The sequence below is a fragment of the Nerophis lumbriciformis genome, linkage group LG30 (genome assembly GCF_033978685.3).
Source record: "Nerophis lumbriciformis linkage group LG30, RoL_Nlum_v2.1, whole genome shotgun sequence".
NCBI classification, from domain to species: Eukaryota; Metazoa; Chordata; class Actinopteri; order Syngnathiformes; family Syngnathidae; genus Nerophis; species Nerophis lumbriciformis.
In genome coordinates, this window is record NC_084577.2 from 28617587 (window position 1) to 28634876 (window position 17290).

The 17290-nt window shown below is 34.0% G+C and overlaps 1 protein-coding gene across 1 annotated transcript in view; it reads right to left on the minus strand.

Annotated features, from left to right (window-relative positions):
- Positions 1-17290, minus strand: part of dync2h1 (dynein cytoplasmic 2 heavy chain 1) — a 437107-nt gene that overhangs the window by 259206 nt on the left and 160611 nt on the right. Inside the window, exon 27 of the mRNA XM_061925863.1 lies at positions 11907-12065. Within this exon, the coding sequence (XP_061781847.1) occupies positions 11907-12065 (159 nt within the window). The remainder of the gene's footprint in view (positions 1-11906; positions 12066-17290) is intronic.

Genomic DNA, 17290 nt, shown 5'->3' on the forward strand with positions numbered 1-17290 from the left:
CAAGCAGGGAGGTAATGGCTCCCATTTTTATAGTTTTTGGTATGACTCGGCCCATCTCAGGGCGGACACTCTAACCATTAGGCCACTGATGGTGTGTTTGACGGGGAAGGGACTGAAAGGAGATATCATAGAAGCCAACTCTTTAAGGTAAATACGAGGGACGCTAAAGAAGATCGATTCATGTCCAAATCGCAATTTTTATTTATGACAATTCTTAATTGATTCATCATTTTCAAGAATCAAAAATCTTTATTTTTTTTAAATAACCAATTTTTGGATTAAAAACATTAAATAACTATTATTTATATTATTATTATTGTTGTTGATGAATTTTTTAAATGTTTTTAAATTCTTTAAGTATAGTATTTGTATGTCTTCTCAATTGCTTTGTAAATGTTATTCTTAAGTATTGTGAAGATTAGATTGTGTTGGAGTTGCTCTATTTTTTTATTACACTGATTAACATTGATTTTTGAAAATAATATTTAAAATAACGCGTACTCGTCGTACAGCCAAGAAAAGCTAAAGATTTAATTTATAATTTATACACCAAATAACAGATAACGGGAATCGTGTTGTATTGAGAATCAATATTGAATCGAATCGTCACTTTGAGAATCGAATTCTCCCATACTGTACGTTTTTATTATGTTGCTTCATAAAACTACTTTGTACTACATTACATTGTATTGTTTTATACAATAGTTTGTATTCAAATGTGTGTTACTCTTTTTACAAGGCAAGTTACAAAACCCAAAACCAGTGAAGTTGACACGTTGTGTAATTCGTAAATAAAAACAGAATACGATGATTTACAAATCCTTTTCAACTTATATTCAATTGGATAGACTGTAAAGACAAGATATTTAATGTTCGAACTGAGAAACTGTTTTTTTTTTTTTTCTGGGTGTTGTTGATAAATGGCCAGTAAAGTTGGCACGTTGTGTAATTCGTAAATAAAAACAGAATACGATGATTTACAAATCCTTTTCAACTTATATTCAATTGAATAGACTGTAAAGACAAGATATTTAATGTTCGAACTGAGAAACTGTTTTTTTTTTTTTTCTGGGTGTTGTTGATAAATGGCCAGTAAAGTTGGCACGTTGTGTAATTCGTAAATAAAAACAGAATACGATGATTTACAAATCCTTTTCAACTTATATTCAATTGAATGGACTGTAAAGACAAGATATTTCATGTTCGAACTGAGAATTTTTTTTTTTTCTTTTTCTGGGTGTTGTTGATAAATGGCTTTCGCTGTGCATAGTAGAGTTTAACTTGCATTTACAGATGTAGCGACCGACTGTAGTTACTGACAATGGTTTTCTGAAGTGTTCCTGAGCCCATGTGGTGATATCCTTTACACACTGATGTCTCTTTTTGATGCAGTACCGCCTGAGGGATTGAAGGAGGGCATTCAATGTTGGTTTTCAGCCTTGCTGCTTACGTGCAGTGATTTCTCCAGATTCTCTGAACCTTTTGACGATATTACGGACCGTAGACGGTGAAATCCCTAAATTCCTTGCGGTAGCTTGTTGAGAAATGTTGTTCTTAAACAATTTGCTCAGGCATTTGTTGACAAAGTGGTGACCCTCGCCCCGTCCTTGTTTGTGAACGACTGAGCATGTCATGGAAGCTGCTTTTATACCCAATCATGGCACCCACCTGTTCCCAATTAGCCTGTTCACTTGTGGGATGTTCCAAATAAGCGTTTGATGTAACACAAAGTTTTGTGATAACTTAAGATACAATTATTCTGACAACATGTTTATGACGAAGAGATAACATTTAGTGTGCATGTAGCGTGCTTAGTCTGGAGGCTAAATACACATAGTGTGTTATGTAACTGTTGTTTAGTGTTGATATTCTTTGCTTAGTTTGATAAATGTTGGATCAGTTTGCTTCATCAGGAGGGTGAAGTCACTCAACTTCAAGTGTTAGATTTAACTGTGTTGGATCATTGGCTGCTGGTGAGGGCATAGAAAAAGGGGCATTTTTCTACCAGTAGACAGCGTTTAAGATTGAGTGTTTCACTGCTAAATTAATAATATATTTATATTGAATATGGATTTTTAATATGTATCTAAATAGGTGGTTAATTGGTTAGGTATTTATGTATTTGCATATTGGCTTTTCTGTTGCATTTATCTATTGTGTTTCTGGGTTTAAATGTATTTTATATGTATCTTGGTGCATTTATGTTGAGACAATTGATTTAAAATCTGTTTTAACTTAAAGGGAAACGATGTGTCCATTTTCTTGCACTTGTTTAATGGTTAAGAGTTTGATTGCCTAATTAATAATTGTAAATTATGGGATTGATAATTGATTGATTTTTTACAGCATGTTAATCTTGTGGTGTTTTGTCCTTAAAGGTTTTTCACCTACTAAAGAAGCTAAAGGCTACTAAAGACAGCTAATGACAGCTAAAGAAACTAAAGTCTACTAACACTGCTAAAGACTGCTAAAAAGACTAAAGAAGAAAAAAGAAGCTGTTTCTTGGTTGGAAAAACTGTTGCAAACTAAAGGAAAATAAAAGGAAAAAGTAACTACGGTCTGGTCTTTTGAGTGAAATCCAGAAGTCACATTCAGCATTGGTACATCCCTTCAAGTGTGGGATAAGCACAGCGAAAAAAGCAAAACACTTGACAGTTGTTGTATGCACACTGTGTCGAGCGGAAATGGCCTATCATAGCAGCACAACGGCTATGAAGGAACATTTGAAAAGAAAACACCCGACAGCGTTCTTGCCATCACCATCAACTAGTCAATCGTCCGTGTGAGTATACGTTGTCATCATTACACAAAAACATGAATGTGTAATTTGTATCTGCGTTGTAAATTCATAAACTAAAACAGTGTTTCGCTCTGAGAGGCGCGTTTGGCGTGCCTGTTCAGTGTTTACAAAGACGCGCTCCTCTTTAACGCTAACGTTAATTAGTTGTGCAAATACCTTTTACAACATTAACAGTTACATATACTATGTACAAACCAACAATTAACTTTGACTTTAATCATACTATCATTGTTGTGTTATTAAGCAAAATAAGCAATACTTTTACTTTTGTTGAAATGTTTACACTGTTACAGAATATTTCATTTTGCACTTTTTTGTATTGGATGTTTATCTTTATTTTTGCACATTTTAAAGCAAAATAAGCAATACTTTTACTTTAGAAATGCTTATACTATTGCAGAATATTAAGATTTGCACTGGATGTTTACTTTTATATTTGCACATTAAAAAGCAAATAAGCTACTTTTAATTTTGTTAAATGTTAAAAGTTTTAAATGTTTACATTGTTACAGAATATTTTGTCATGTTGTTGTCAATGTTGACTGAGTGGCCATACTTTTTTTTTTTGTAAATAAAAGTCATGCCTTTTGAAAAAACTGGCCAACATTTATTTTTTCATCTTCATTTTAAATAAAAAAAATAATCGGTAAAAGGAAAAGTTATCTATAGATTAATCGAAAAAATAATCTATAGATTAACCGATTAATCGAAAAAAATAATCTATAGATTAATCGATAGAAAAATAATCGATAGCTGCAGTCTTAGTTTGATGAGCATTCCTCAACTTTCTCACTCTTTTTTGCCACTAGTGCCAGCTTTTTTGAAACATGTTGCAGGCATCAAATTCCAAATGAGATAATATTTGCAAAATATATAACAAAGTTTCTCAGTGTGAACATGAAATATCTTGTCTTTGCAGTCTATTCAATTGAATATAAGTTGAAAAAGATTAGCAAATCATTTTTATTTACCATTTACACAACGTGACAACTTCACTGCTTTTGCACATGGTAAAATGGTGATGTTTTAAGAGGGACAAGCAACGATTAAATGTACTTTAACGGGCGATGAAGTTTGCATACCTGCCAACTTTTGAAATCAGAAAAACCTAGTAGCCAGGGTCCAGGGGCCGCAGGCCCCGGTAGGTCCAGGACAAAGTCCTGGTGGGGGGTTCAGGGCTTCGCCCCCCGACGCAAAATGATAATTAGCATTCAGACAGGTTAAAATGTTGCTGTAACCATCACTTTTCTATCAGTCACAGTGACTTTTCAAAACAAAAATATTACAGCAAAAATCATATGGGTTGATTGGCATGTTTCCGGTTCCCCTTCTCTTTAAGAAGGGGAACCGGAGGGTGTGTTCTAACTATCGTGGGATCACACTCCTCAGCCTTCCCGGTAAGGTCTATTCAGGTGTACTGGAGAGGAGGCTACGCTGGATAGTCGAACCTCGGATTCAGGAGGAACAGTGTGGTTTTCGTCCTGGTCGTGGAACTGTGGACCAGCTCTATACTCTGGGCAGGGTCCTTGAGGGTGCATGGGAGTTTGCCCAACCAGTCTACATGTGTTTTGTGGACTTGGAGAAGGCATTCGACCGTGTCCCTCGGGAAGTCCTGTGGGGAGTGCTCAGAGAGTATGGGGTATCGGACTGTCTGATTGTGGCAGTTCGCTCCCTGTATGATCAGTGCCAGAGCTTGGTCCGCATTGCCGGCAGTAAGTCGGACACGTTTCCAGTGAGGGTTGGACTCCGCCAGGGCTGCCCTTTGTCACCGATTCTGTTCTGAACTTTTATGGACAGAATTTCTAGGCGCAGTCAAGGCGTTGAGGGGATCTGGTTTGGTGGCTGCAGGATTAGGTCTCTGCTTTTTGCAGATGATGTGGTCCTGATGGCTTCATCTGGCCAGGATCTTCAGCTCTCACTGGATCGGTTCGCAGCCGAGTGTGAAGCGACTGGGATGAGAATCAGCACCTCCAAGTCCGAATCCATGGTTCTCGCCCGGAAAAGGGTGGAGTGCCATCTCCGGGTTGGGGAGGAGATCTTGCCCCAAGTGGAGGAGTTCAAGTACCTCGGAGTCTTGTTCACGAGTGAAGGAAGAGTGGATCGTGAGATCGACAGGCGGATCGGTGCGGCGTCTTCAGTAATGCGGACGCTGTATCGGTCCGTTGTGGTGAAGAAGGAGCTGAGCCGGAAGGCAAAGCTCTCAATTTACCGGTCGATCTACGTTCCCATCCTCACCTATGGTCATGAGCTTTGGGTTATGACCGAAAGGACAAGATCACGGGTACAAGCGGCCGAAATGAGTTTCCTCCGCCGGGTGGCGGGGCTCTCTCTTAGAGATAGGGTGAGAAGCTCTGTCATCCGGGAGGAGCTCAAAGTAAAGCCGCTGCTCCTCCACATCGAGAAGAGCCAGATGAGGTGGTTCGGGCATCTGGTCAGGATGCCACCCGAACGCCTCCCTAGGGAGGTGTTTAGGGCACGTCCGACCGGTAGGAGGCCGCGAGGAAGACCCAGGACACGTTGGGAAGACTATGTCTCCCGGCTGGCCTGGGAACGCCTCGGGGTCCCACAGGAAGAGCTGGACGAAGTGGCTGGGGAGAGGGAAGTCTGGGCTTCCCTGCTTAGGCTGCTGCCCCCGCGACCCGACCTCGGATAAGCGGAAGAAGATGGATGGATGGATGGATGGATGGATGGCATGTTTATTCTGTAAGCTAACTTCAATAGTTTGAAATTTTTTTGACAGTTATTGCCAGTTATCCTGTCAACCTTTCACAAGACTTCAATTTGTTAATTGAAAGTATAAACAGTATAAACACTTTTTACAGTAAACAAATGGTAAAACAGTACTAAACAATTCCATTAAAAAAAAAAATTGGTGTCATTTTTAACTTTCTGTCCAAGCTTGTATAATCTACTGCCTTGTTCAATTGTAAAAAAATATTCTGTGCCTAAAATTCACATTTTTATCATAATTATCATACTGTAAACATGGTAAGCGAACTCCATTAAAATTAATAGTCCTGTCAATAGCATGGAATTACAATTCAAATGTAGTTTTTTTGTAAGCCTTTCAAAAGAATTCAAAATATGAAAAATTCATGAAAATTAATTGAAGCCATCAGACACTTGAAAAGTGGCACATCACATCTCTAATGTAATCATTTGAACTTTTCAACAGAAATAGCACTGCAAAAATATTAAGGACATACTTCTGTATTTTGGTAGTTATGCTGTCAACATTTAACAAGATTTCTTCAACTTGGACTTGAAAGCATAAATAGTATAAACACTTTTAACAGTATAACAGTACTAAACAATTCCAATAGATAACATTGGTGTCATTACCTTTTTGTGGCTAAAATCCAAATGTATTCTATCAGATTGATCATACTGCAAAAATGATATGGTAACTTTATGATAAGTTTACTTGAAGTGGCATAAAACACTGAAAGTGATTGTTCCTATAACCCCTTTGTTTTAAATGTTTTATGCCACTTCAAGTTGTCAAAGACGTTGCTGTGAAATACAGCCGACAGGATTGCGCACCAAACACGAAGCAAGGCCAAAGCGCATGCATGGTGCAGGAGAACAAAGGACTTCTTTCATTTAAGGTTTGTGATAAACCATCAAACTCATTCGTTAAAAGGACTCTATAGTAATATAAAGTGAGTTTTTCTGGACATTATCATGCAAGAAAAGTTTATTTTTGGGACCGCGATCACCGCGTAATGATTTTTAAAGGTTGCATTACAAACATTTAACCGTCCCATGTGATCAGCCAGTGCGATTGGAAGTCCATGCTCAATTATTGCCTCCGTAAATAAAACTTCGGCATTTATCACATCCAAAGAATCTGTTTGGGCGACGAAAAACGTTGAAAGTTTTCCACTTGTATCGCTAGCAACGGCATTAGACTTGTGTTTTTTTGTCCCAACGTGGTCTTTTACATGGCTAATTCCTCCGTGTCCGATCGAAAAATCTTGTCTGCACAAGGTGCAATTCGCGTAGTTTTCACCCTTTTTTTTTTTAATTAATGAAAAAACGTATTTTTTATCACTGCAACCGTAACCCGGAATAGGTTGATGAAAACCGTACTAATTACAGGAAAACCGGAGTAGTTGGCAGGTATGAGTTTGGCAATACGAGTTTTTCAAAGTAACTCGAGCGGTTGCGCAGCTTCTAACCAGAAAATTGCCGACGTTGTGCTTCCAGTCAGCAAGAAAGGCGCCGCTCTCTTAAATCCATTATTATATCTGCCGTCCCACAGAGGATTTTTTTTTTTTTTTCAAAAGGCGCTAAATCAGATTGAAAATGATGTAGGATTAATAGCTCAATTTACTCAAAGGTATTCTCATAAGGACATTCAGTAATGCAATATAGTGTAAATCAAAATGGTTATTGCAAAGGTGTCCTGGAGGATTTTTTTTTTTGGGTCTAAAATCATTTCAAGGGTGCTTCAGGTTTGCATTTTAAGTGTCACAGAGAAACAAAAGAAGTAGGAATCTAAGGCTGCAGCTAACGATTATTTTTCTATCGATTAATCTATAGATTATTTTTTCGATTAATCGGTTAATCTATAGATTATTTTTTTCGATTAATCTATAGATTATTTTTCCTTTTACCGATTTTTTTTTTTATTTAAAATGAAGATGAAAAAATAAATGTAGGCCAGTTTTTTTCAAAAGGCATGACTTATTTACAAAAAAAAAAGTATGGCCACATGAAAAAATATTCTGTAACAATGTAAACATTTAAAACATATAACAAAATTAAAAGTAGCTTATTTGCTTTTTAATGTGCAAATATAAAAGTAAACATCCAGTGCAAATCTTAATATTCTGCAATAGTATAAGCATTTCTAAAGTAAAAGTACCGTATTTTCCGCACTATTAGCCGCACCTAAAAACCACAAATTTACTCAAAAGCTGACAGTGCGGCTTATAACCCGGTGCGCTTTATATATGGATTAATATTAAGATTCATTTTCATAAAGTTTCGGTCTCGCAACTACGGTAAACAGCCGCCATCTTTTTTCCCCGTAGAAGAGGAAGTGCTTCTTCTTCTACGCAAGCAACCGCCAAGGTAAGTACCCGCCCCATAGAACAGGAAGCGCTTCTTCTTCTACTGTAAGCAACCACCCGCCCGCGTAGAAGAAGAAGAAGCGCGCGGATATTACGTTTCATTTCCTTTGTGTGTTTACATCTGTAAAGACCACAAAATGGCGACAGGTTTCCGGTTCATGAAAAGACGCAATCTCTCCATCCGCACACGGACTACTATTTCACAGCAACTGCCTAAAGACTTTCAAGAAAAGCTGGCTACTTTCCGTGCATATTGTAAAAACAAGATAGCTGAAAAAAACATCCGGCCAGAGAACATTATCAACATGGACGAGGTTCCACTGACTTTTGATATTCCTGTGAACCGCACTGTGGATACAACGGGAGCACGTACGGTGAATATTCGCACCACAGGGAATGAGAAGTCATCCTTCACTGTGGTTCTAGCTTGCCATGCTAATGGCCAGAAACTTCCACCCATGGTGATATTCAAAAGGAAGACCTTGCCAAAAGAGACCTTTCCAGCCGGCGTCATCATAAAAGCTAACTCGAAGGGATGGATGGATGAAGAAAAGATGAGCGAGTGGTTAAGGGAAGTTTACGCGAAGAGGCCGGGTGGCTTTTTTCACGCAGCTCCGTCCATGTTGATATACGACTCCATGCGCGCCCACATCACGCTGGTTTTTAATATATTATTAAAGTTTGACTGACCTATCTGACTGTTTTTTTGACATTCCTTTAGCGCAGTTAGATGCGGCTTATAACACGGGGCGGCTTATAGGTGGACAAAGTTTTGAAATATGCCGTTCATTGAAGGCGCGGCTTATAACCCAGGGCGCCTTATGGTGCGGAAAATACGATATTGCTTATTTTGCTTTAAAATGTACAAAAATAAAGATAAACATCCAATACAAAAAAGTGCAAAACGAAATATTCTGTAACAGTGTAAACATTTCAACAAACGTAAAAGTTTTGCTTATTTTGCTTAATAACACAACAATGATAGTATGATTAAAGTGAAAGTTAATTGTTGGTTTGTACATAGTATATGTAACTGTTAATGTTGTAAAAGGTATTTGCACAACTAATTAAGGTTAGCGTCTTTGTAAACACTGAACAGGCACGCCAAACGCGCCTCTCAGAGCGAAACGGCGTTTTAGTTTATGAATTTACAACGCAGATACAAATGACACATTCATGTTTTTGTGTAATGATGACAACGTATACTCACGCGGACGATTGACTAGTTGATGGTGATGGCAAGAACGCTGTCGGGTGTTTTCTTTTCAAATGTTCCTTCATAGCCGTTGTGCTGCTATGATAGGCCATTTCCGCTCGACACAGTGTGCAATACAACAACTGTCAAGTGTTTTGCTTTTTTCGCTGTGCTTATCCCACACTTGAAGGGATGTACCAATGCTGAATGTGGCTTCTGGATTTCACTCAAAAGACCAGACCGTAGTTACTTTTTCCTTTTATTTTCCTTTAGTTTGCAACAGTTTTTCCAACCAAGAAACAGCTTCTTTTTTCTTCTTTAGTCTTTTTAGCAGTCTTTAGCAGTGTTAGTAGACTTTAGTTTCTTTAGCTGTCATTAGCGGTCTTTAGTAGCCTTTAGCTTCTTTAGTAGGTGAAAAACCTTTAAGGACAAAACACCACAAGATTAACATGCTGTAAAAAATCAATCAATTATCAATCCCATAATTTACAATTATTAATTAGGCTATCAAACTCTTAACCATTAAACAAGTGCAAGGTAATGGACACATCTTTTCCCTTTAAGTTAAAACAGATTTTAAATAAATTGTCTCAACATAAATGCACCAAGATACATATAAAATACATTTAAACACAATAGATAAATGCAGCAGAAAACCCAATATGCAAATACATAAATACCTAACCAATTAACCACCTATTTAGATACATATTTAAAATCCATATTCAATATAAATATATTATTAAATTAGCAGTGAAACACTCAATCTTAAACGCCGTCTACTAGTAGAAAAATGCCCCTTTCTCTATGCCCTCACCAGCAGCCAGTGATCCAACACAGTTAAATCCAACACTTGAAGTTGAGCGACTTCACCCTCCTGATGAAGCAAACTGCTCCAACATTTATCAAACTAAGCAAAGAATATCAACACTAAACAACAGTTACACAAAACACCGTGTGTATTTAGCCTCCAGACTAAGCACGCTACATGCACACTAAATGTTATCTCTTCGTCATAAACATGTTGTCAGAATAATTGTATCTAAGTTATCACAAAACTTTGTGTTACATTGAGTTCAGCTCGCCCTGCGAGAGGACAAAAGCTGTCTTTGATTCCTACCAAGCAAAAGGCTTGTAAAACTCCACTGTGTAGGATGGGAAGCGACATGAAAGTGTTGGTTTATTTGATGTATTGTAATCCACAGGAAGATTTTGTCTTGACCCGAGAACTACAAAGCGGAGAGGAAGCAGGACCTGACCCCCCCCCCCATTTTCTTTGAACTGTTTTTAATCAAAGGCGATGGCTGTTTACGACCCCCCTCCCTTAGAAACAGCTGTTGCCATGTAATCAGGGAAAGTCCAAATAAAAGAGGAGGCGTAAAATCTTTCGTCAGACTGTACAAGGGTGCAGGTGTACGCGCTCTCCTCATTGAGCCAAATTTAGTTGTGTCTCTGTTTGATTCCTTGCTTCTTTGTCTGTTTAATAGATGTCATCAGTGTTTGAACCTGACACATGTTGAAATGCAAGTTGTTAATTGAAGAGTTTAAAATTGGACTGTAAGCAAAACTGTCTCAAGTCTCTAATTTTGAAAAAAAATAAAATATAAAAATGCAAGGACTTTATGGAGTGAAATTAATGCCCAAGCTCCAACGATTCGCAGGTGAAACTACGATTTTCTTCAGGTAGAAAAAAAAACAATAGAAGAAGAAGCAGAAAATAACTTGTTTTACCTGCAAATCGTTGAAGAAAATAGTTTTTATTTTACTTGCAAATCGTTTTAATGAAAGAAATTAGTTTTTATACTTGATTTGTTTTGTTTTATTTTTTTAACTTCAAATCATTTTTTTATTGGAGAAATTTGTTTTTTTTACTTTCAAATCGTTTTAATTGAAGAAAATTGTTTTAATACTAGAGAATCGTTTTTTTAATTGAAGAAAATATATTTGTTTTCCCTTGTGAATTGTGTTAATTGAATATATATATATGTATATATATATATATATATACATATATATATATATACATATATATATATATATATACATATATATATATATATATATATATACATATAGTAATATATATATATATATATATATATATATACATACATACATATATATATATATATATATATATACATATATATATATATATATATATATATATATATACATATATATATATATATATATATACATATATATATATATATATATATATATATATACATATATATATATATATATATATATATATATATATATATATATATATATATATATATATATAAATATATTATTTTTTTTACCTTTGAATACATTTTTTAAATAGGAGAAAAAAGTTGGTTGTTTCAAAAGAACAATTTTAACAATAGTGGAAAAATGCAAAAGTAACACATATAAAACTATAATAAAAACTAGGACATAATACAAATGTGAATACACAATCGTACTACCCTACCTGGTGTGTGTATGCTTGAACAATGTGTACTTTAGCACAATCAGCCAGAAAAGTGAATTACAATAAATGAATAAAAACAATTAATAATATAAGTAACAAAAAAAACAAAAGGTGAATCCAAAAGCTGGTACGTTTCCTTTGACTCATTTTCTTGTCAATGTTCCCATGTCATATCTGCAAGTGCATAAAATACTGCAAATCGATTCTCATTGTGTACTTAAAAGAGCCGTTCAAAAGACTCGATTCACATTTCTAAGAAATAGTTCAGTCCAACTTGGAACTCCTTCTGACACTTTAATATGAGGTATTACTATAATACTAGTGTATATTACTTCATTGCAGCCAAACAGTATTTGGGTGTGCATGTACCTGGCTCACGATGTCCTTCCAGTCCTTGATGATAGTCAGAGTGCTGCCGCTGCTGCCGCTGTACTCCGTGAGGGTGAAGGTGGCCGCCGCTCCCCACAAGTCCAACTCTCGCAGGGCTTCTCGGATTGTCACCTCGGCCTGAGCCCGGCTGTTCAGATCCTACGTACACAAAACACACTTTTAAAGTCATTTTGATAGTAGGCTAATATAGACACTTACATCGTGTGTTGCCTTCATTATAACACTTATATAAGACTTTTAAAGTCATTTTGATAGTAGGCTAATATAGACACTTACATCATGTGTTGTCTTCATTATAACACTCATATAAGACTTTTAAAGTCATTTTGATAGTAGGCTAATATCGACACTTAGATCATGTGTTGCCTTCATTATAACACTTATATAAGACTTTTAAAGTCATTTTGATAGTAGGCTAATATAGCTAATATAGACACTTACATCATGTGTTGCCTTCATTATAACACTTACAAAAGACCTTTAAAGTCATTTTGATAGTAGGCTAATATCGACACTTAGATCATGTGTTGCCTTCATTATAACACTTACAAAAGACTTTTAAAGTCATTTTGTTGGTAGGCTAATATAGCTAATATAGACACTTACATCATGTGTTGTCTTCATTATAACACTTATATAAGACTTTTAAAGTCATTTTGATAGTAGGCTAATATAGCTAATATAGACACTTACATCATGTGTTATCCTCATTATAACACTTGTATAAGACTTTTAAAGTCATTTTGATAGTAGGCTAATATAGACACTTACATCATGTGTTGTCTTCGTTATAACAGTTATATAAGACCTTTAAAGTCATTTTGATAGTAGGCTAATATAGCTAATATAGACACTTACATCATGTGTTGTCTTCATTATAACACTTACAGTATATAAGACTTTTAAAGTCATTTTGATAGTAGGCTAATATAGCTAATATAGACACTTACATCATGTGTTGTCCTCATTATAACACTTATATAAGACTTTTAAAGTCATTTTGATAGTAGGCTAATATAGCTAATATAGACACTTACATCATGTGTTGTCTTCATTATAACACTTATATAAGACTTTTAAAGTCATTTTGATAGTAGGCTAGTATAGCTAATATAGACACTTACATCATGTGTTATCCTCATTATAACACTTGTATAAGACTTTTAAAGTCATTTTGATAGTAGGCTAATATAGACACTTACATCATGTGTTGTCTTCGTTATAACACTTATATAAGACTTTTAAAGTCATTTTGATAGTAGGCTAATATAGAGACTTACATCGTGTGTTGCCTTCATTATAACACTCATATAAGACTTTTAAAGTCATTTTGATAGTAGGCTAATATAGACACTTACATCATGTGTTGCCTTCATTATAACACTTACAAAAGACTTTTAAAGTCATTTTGATAGTAGGCTAATATAGACACTTACATCATGTGTTGTCTTCATTATAACACTTGTATAAGACTTTTAAAGTCATTTTGATAGTAGGCTAATATAGACACTTACATCATGTGTTGTCTTCGTTATAACACTTATATAAGACTTTTAAAGTCATTTTGATAGTAGGCTAATATAGACACTTACATCGTGTGTTGCCTTCATTATAACACTCATATAAGACTTTTAAAGTCATTTTGATAGTAGGCTAATATAGACACTTACATCATGTGTTGCCTTCATTATAACACTTACAAAAGACTTTTAAAGTCATTTTGATAGTAGGCTAATATAGACACTTACATCATGTGTTGTCTTCATTATAACACTTATATAAGACTTTTAAAGTCATTTTGATAGTAGGCTAGTATAGACATTTACATCATGTGTTGTCTTCATTATAACACTTATATAAGACTTTTAAAGTCATTTTGATAGTAGGCTAATATAGACACTTACATCATGTGTTGTCTTCGTTATAACACTTATATAAGACTTTTAAAGTCATTTTGATAGTAGGCTAGTATAGACATTTACATCATGTGTTGTCTTCATTATAACACTTATATAAGACTTTTAAAGTCATTTTGATAGTAGGCTAATATAGCTAATATAGACACTTACATCATGTGTTATCCTCATTATAACACTTGTATAAGACTTTTAAAGTCATTTTGATAGTAGGCTAATATAGACACTTACATCATGTGTTGTCTTCGTTATAACACTTATATAAGACTTTTAAAGTCATTTTGATAGTAGGCTAATATAGACACTTACATCGTGTGTTGCCTTCATTATAACACTCATATAAGACTTTTAAAGTCATTTTGATAGTAGGCTAATATAGACACTTACATCATGTGTTGCCTTCATTATAACACTTACAAAAGACTTTTAAAGTCATTTTGATAGTAGGCTAATATAGACACTTACATCATGTGTTGTCTTCATTATAACACTTATATAAGACTTTTAAAGTCATTTTGATAGTAGGCTAGTATAGACATTTACATCATGTGTTGTCTTCATTATAACACTTATATAAGACTTTTAAAGTCATTTTGATAGTAGGCTAATATAGACACTTACATCATGTGTTGTCTTCATTATAACACTCATATAAGACTTTTAAAGTCATTTTAATAGTAGGCTAATATAGACACTTACATCATGTGTTGTCTTCATTATAACACTTATATAAGACTTTTAAAGTCATTTTAATAGTAGGCTAATATAGACACTTACATCATGTGTTGTCTTCATTATAACACTCATATAAGACTTTTAAAGTCATTTTAATAGTAGGCTAATATAGACACTTACATCATGTGTTGTCTTCATTATAACACTTATATAAGACTTTGAAAGTCATTTTGATAGTAGGCTAATATAGACACTTACATCATGTGTTGTCTTCATTATAACACTTATATAAGACATATTAGTTGTTTTGTAGTTTTGTTCCAATATGGCTCTTTCAACAGTTTGTGTTGCCGACCTCAGTGTTGAAGTATAATCAATGGCCAGGCCAGGCCAGCATTCTCAGCTGCCTTGCATGGATAATTAAAGGTTAAAAGAGAATCAAATAAACAATGTCAGACACATTAGAGAGCATCAGGGAGAGAACACTTTAGTTCTTGCCATGAACCGATGTGATGCGTGCTTTTTCCATTTACCAACAAAATATTCTGCTGTGATTATTTCATTTGAGATGACCTTTTAAAAGGATATGCAACGCTGCATGACAAGAATCATTTACTGTACTAGTACTCGTGTACTTTGTACATCACTTCAAAATAAAGCTGGTAGAGAAGGCCAGTAATGTGGTGGGAGTGCAGCTGGACTCTCTGGCGGTGGTGTCAGAGAGGAGAAGTCTCCAAAGGCTCAGACTCCCAAAATGCAACACGGAACGACACAAAAAGTCCTTCATACAGACTGTATAATGCATATATTTTTGACTGTACTTGAATAATAGACAATAGACAGTATTTATGTTATTCACATGTGAATAATGCTGTATAATAGACTGTATTTATGTTATTCACATGTGAATAATGCTGTATAATAGACTGTATTTATATTATTCACATGTGAATAATGCTGTATAATAAACTGTATTTATGTTATTCACATGTGAATAATGCTGTATAATAGACTGTATTTATATTATTCACATGTGAATAATGCTGTATAAGAGACTGTATTTATGTTATTCACATGTGAATAATGCTGTATAATAGATTGTATTTATATTATTCACATGTGAATAATGCTGTATAATAGACTGCATTTATATTATTCACATGTGAATAATGCTGTATAATAGACTGGATTTGTTATTCACATGTGAATAATGCTGTATAATACTGTACTTATATTATTCACATGTGAATAATGCTGTACAATAGACTGTATTTATGTTATCCACATGTGAATAATGCTGTATAATAGACTGTATTTATATTATTCACATGTGAATAATGCTGTATAATACTGTACTTATATTATTCACATGTGAATAATGCTGTATAATATACTGTATTTATATTATTCACATATGAATAATGCTGTACAATAGACTGTATTTATGTTATTCACATATGAATAATGGTGTATAATAGACTGTATTTAAATTATTCACATGTGAATAATGCTGTACAATAGACTGCATTTATGTTATTCACATGTGAATAATGCTATATAATATACTGTATTTATATTATTCACATATGAATAATGCTGTACAATAGACTGTTTTTATGTTATTCACATGTGAATAATGCTGTATAATATACTGTATTTATATTATTCACATGTGAATAATGCTGTATAATAGACTGTATTTATATTATTCACATGTGAATAATGCTGTATAATAGACTATTTATATTATTCACATGTGAATAATGCTGTACAATAGACTGTATTTATGTTATTTACATGTGAGTAATGCTGTATAATATACTGTATTTATATTATTCACATGTGAATAATGCTGTATAATACACTGTATTTAAATTATTCACATGTGAATAATGCTGTATAATAGACTGTATTTATGTTATTCACATGTGAATAATGCTGTATAATATACTGTATTTATATTATTCACATGTGAATAATGCTGTATAATAGACTGTATTTATGTTATTCACATGTGAATAATGCTGTATAATAGACTGTATTTATATTATTCACATGTGAATAATGCTGTATAATAGACTGTATTTATATTATTCACATGTGAATAATGCTGTATAATAAACTGTATTTATATCATTCACATGTGAATAATGCTGTATAATAGACTGTATTTATGTTATTCACATGTGAATAATGCTGTATAATAGACTGTATTTGTTATTCACATGTGAATAATGCTGTATAATAGACTGTATTTATGTTATCCACATGTGAATAATGCTGTATAATAGACTGTATTTATATTATTCACATGTGAATAATGCTGTATAATACTGTACTTATATTATTCACATGTGAATAATGCTGTATAATATACTGTATTTATATTATTCACATATGAATAATGCTGTACAATAGACTGTATTTATGTTATTCACATATGAATAATGGTGTATAATAGACTGTATTTAAATTATTCACATGTGAATAATGCTGTACAATAGACTGCATTTATGTTATTCACATGTGAATAATGCTATATAATATACTGTATTTATATTATTCACATATGAATAATGCTGTACAATAGACTGTTTTTATGTTATTCACATGTGAATAATGCTGTATAATATACTGTATTTATATTATTCACATGTGAATAATGCTGTATAATAGACTGTATTTATATTATTCACATGTGAATAATGCTGTATAATAGACTATTTATATTATTCACATGTGAATAATGCTGTACAATAGACTGTATTTATG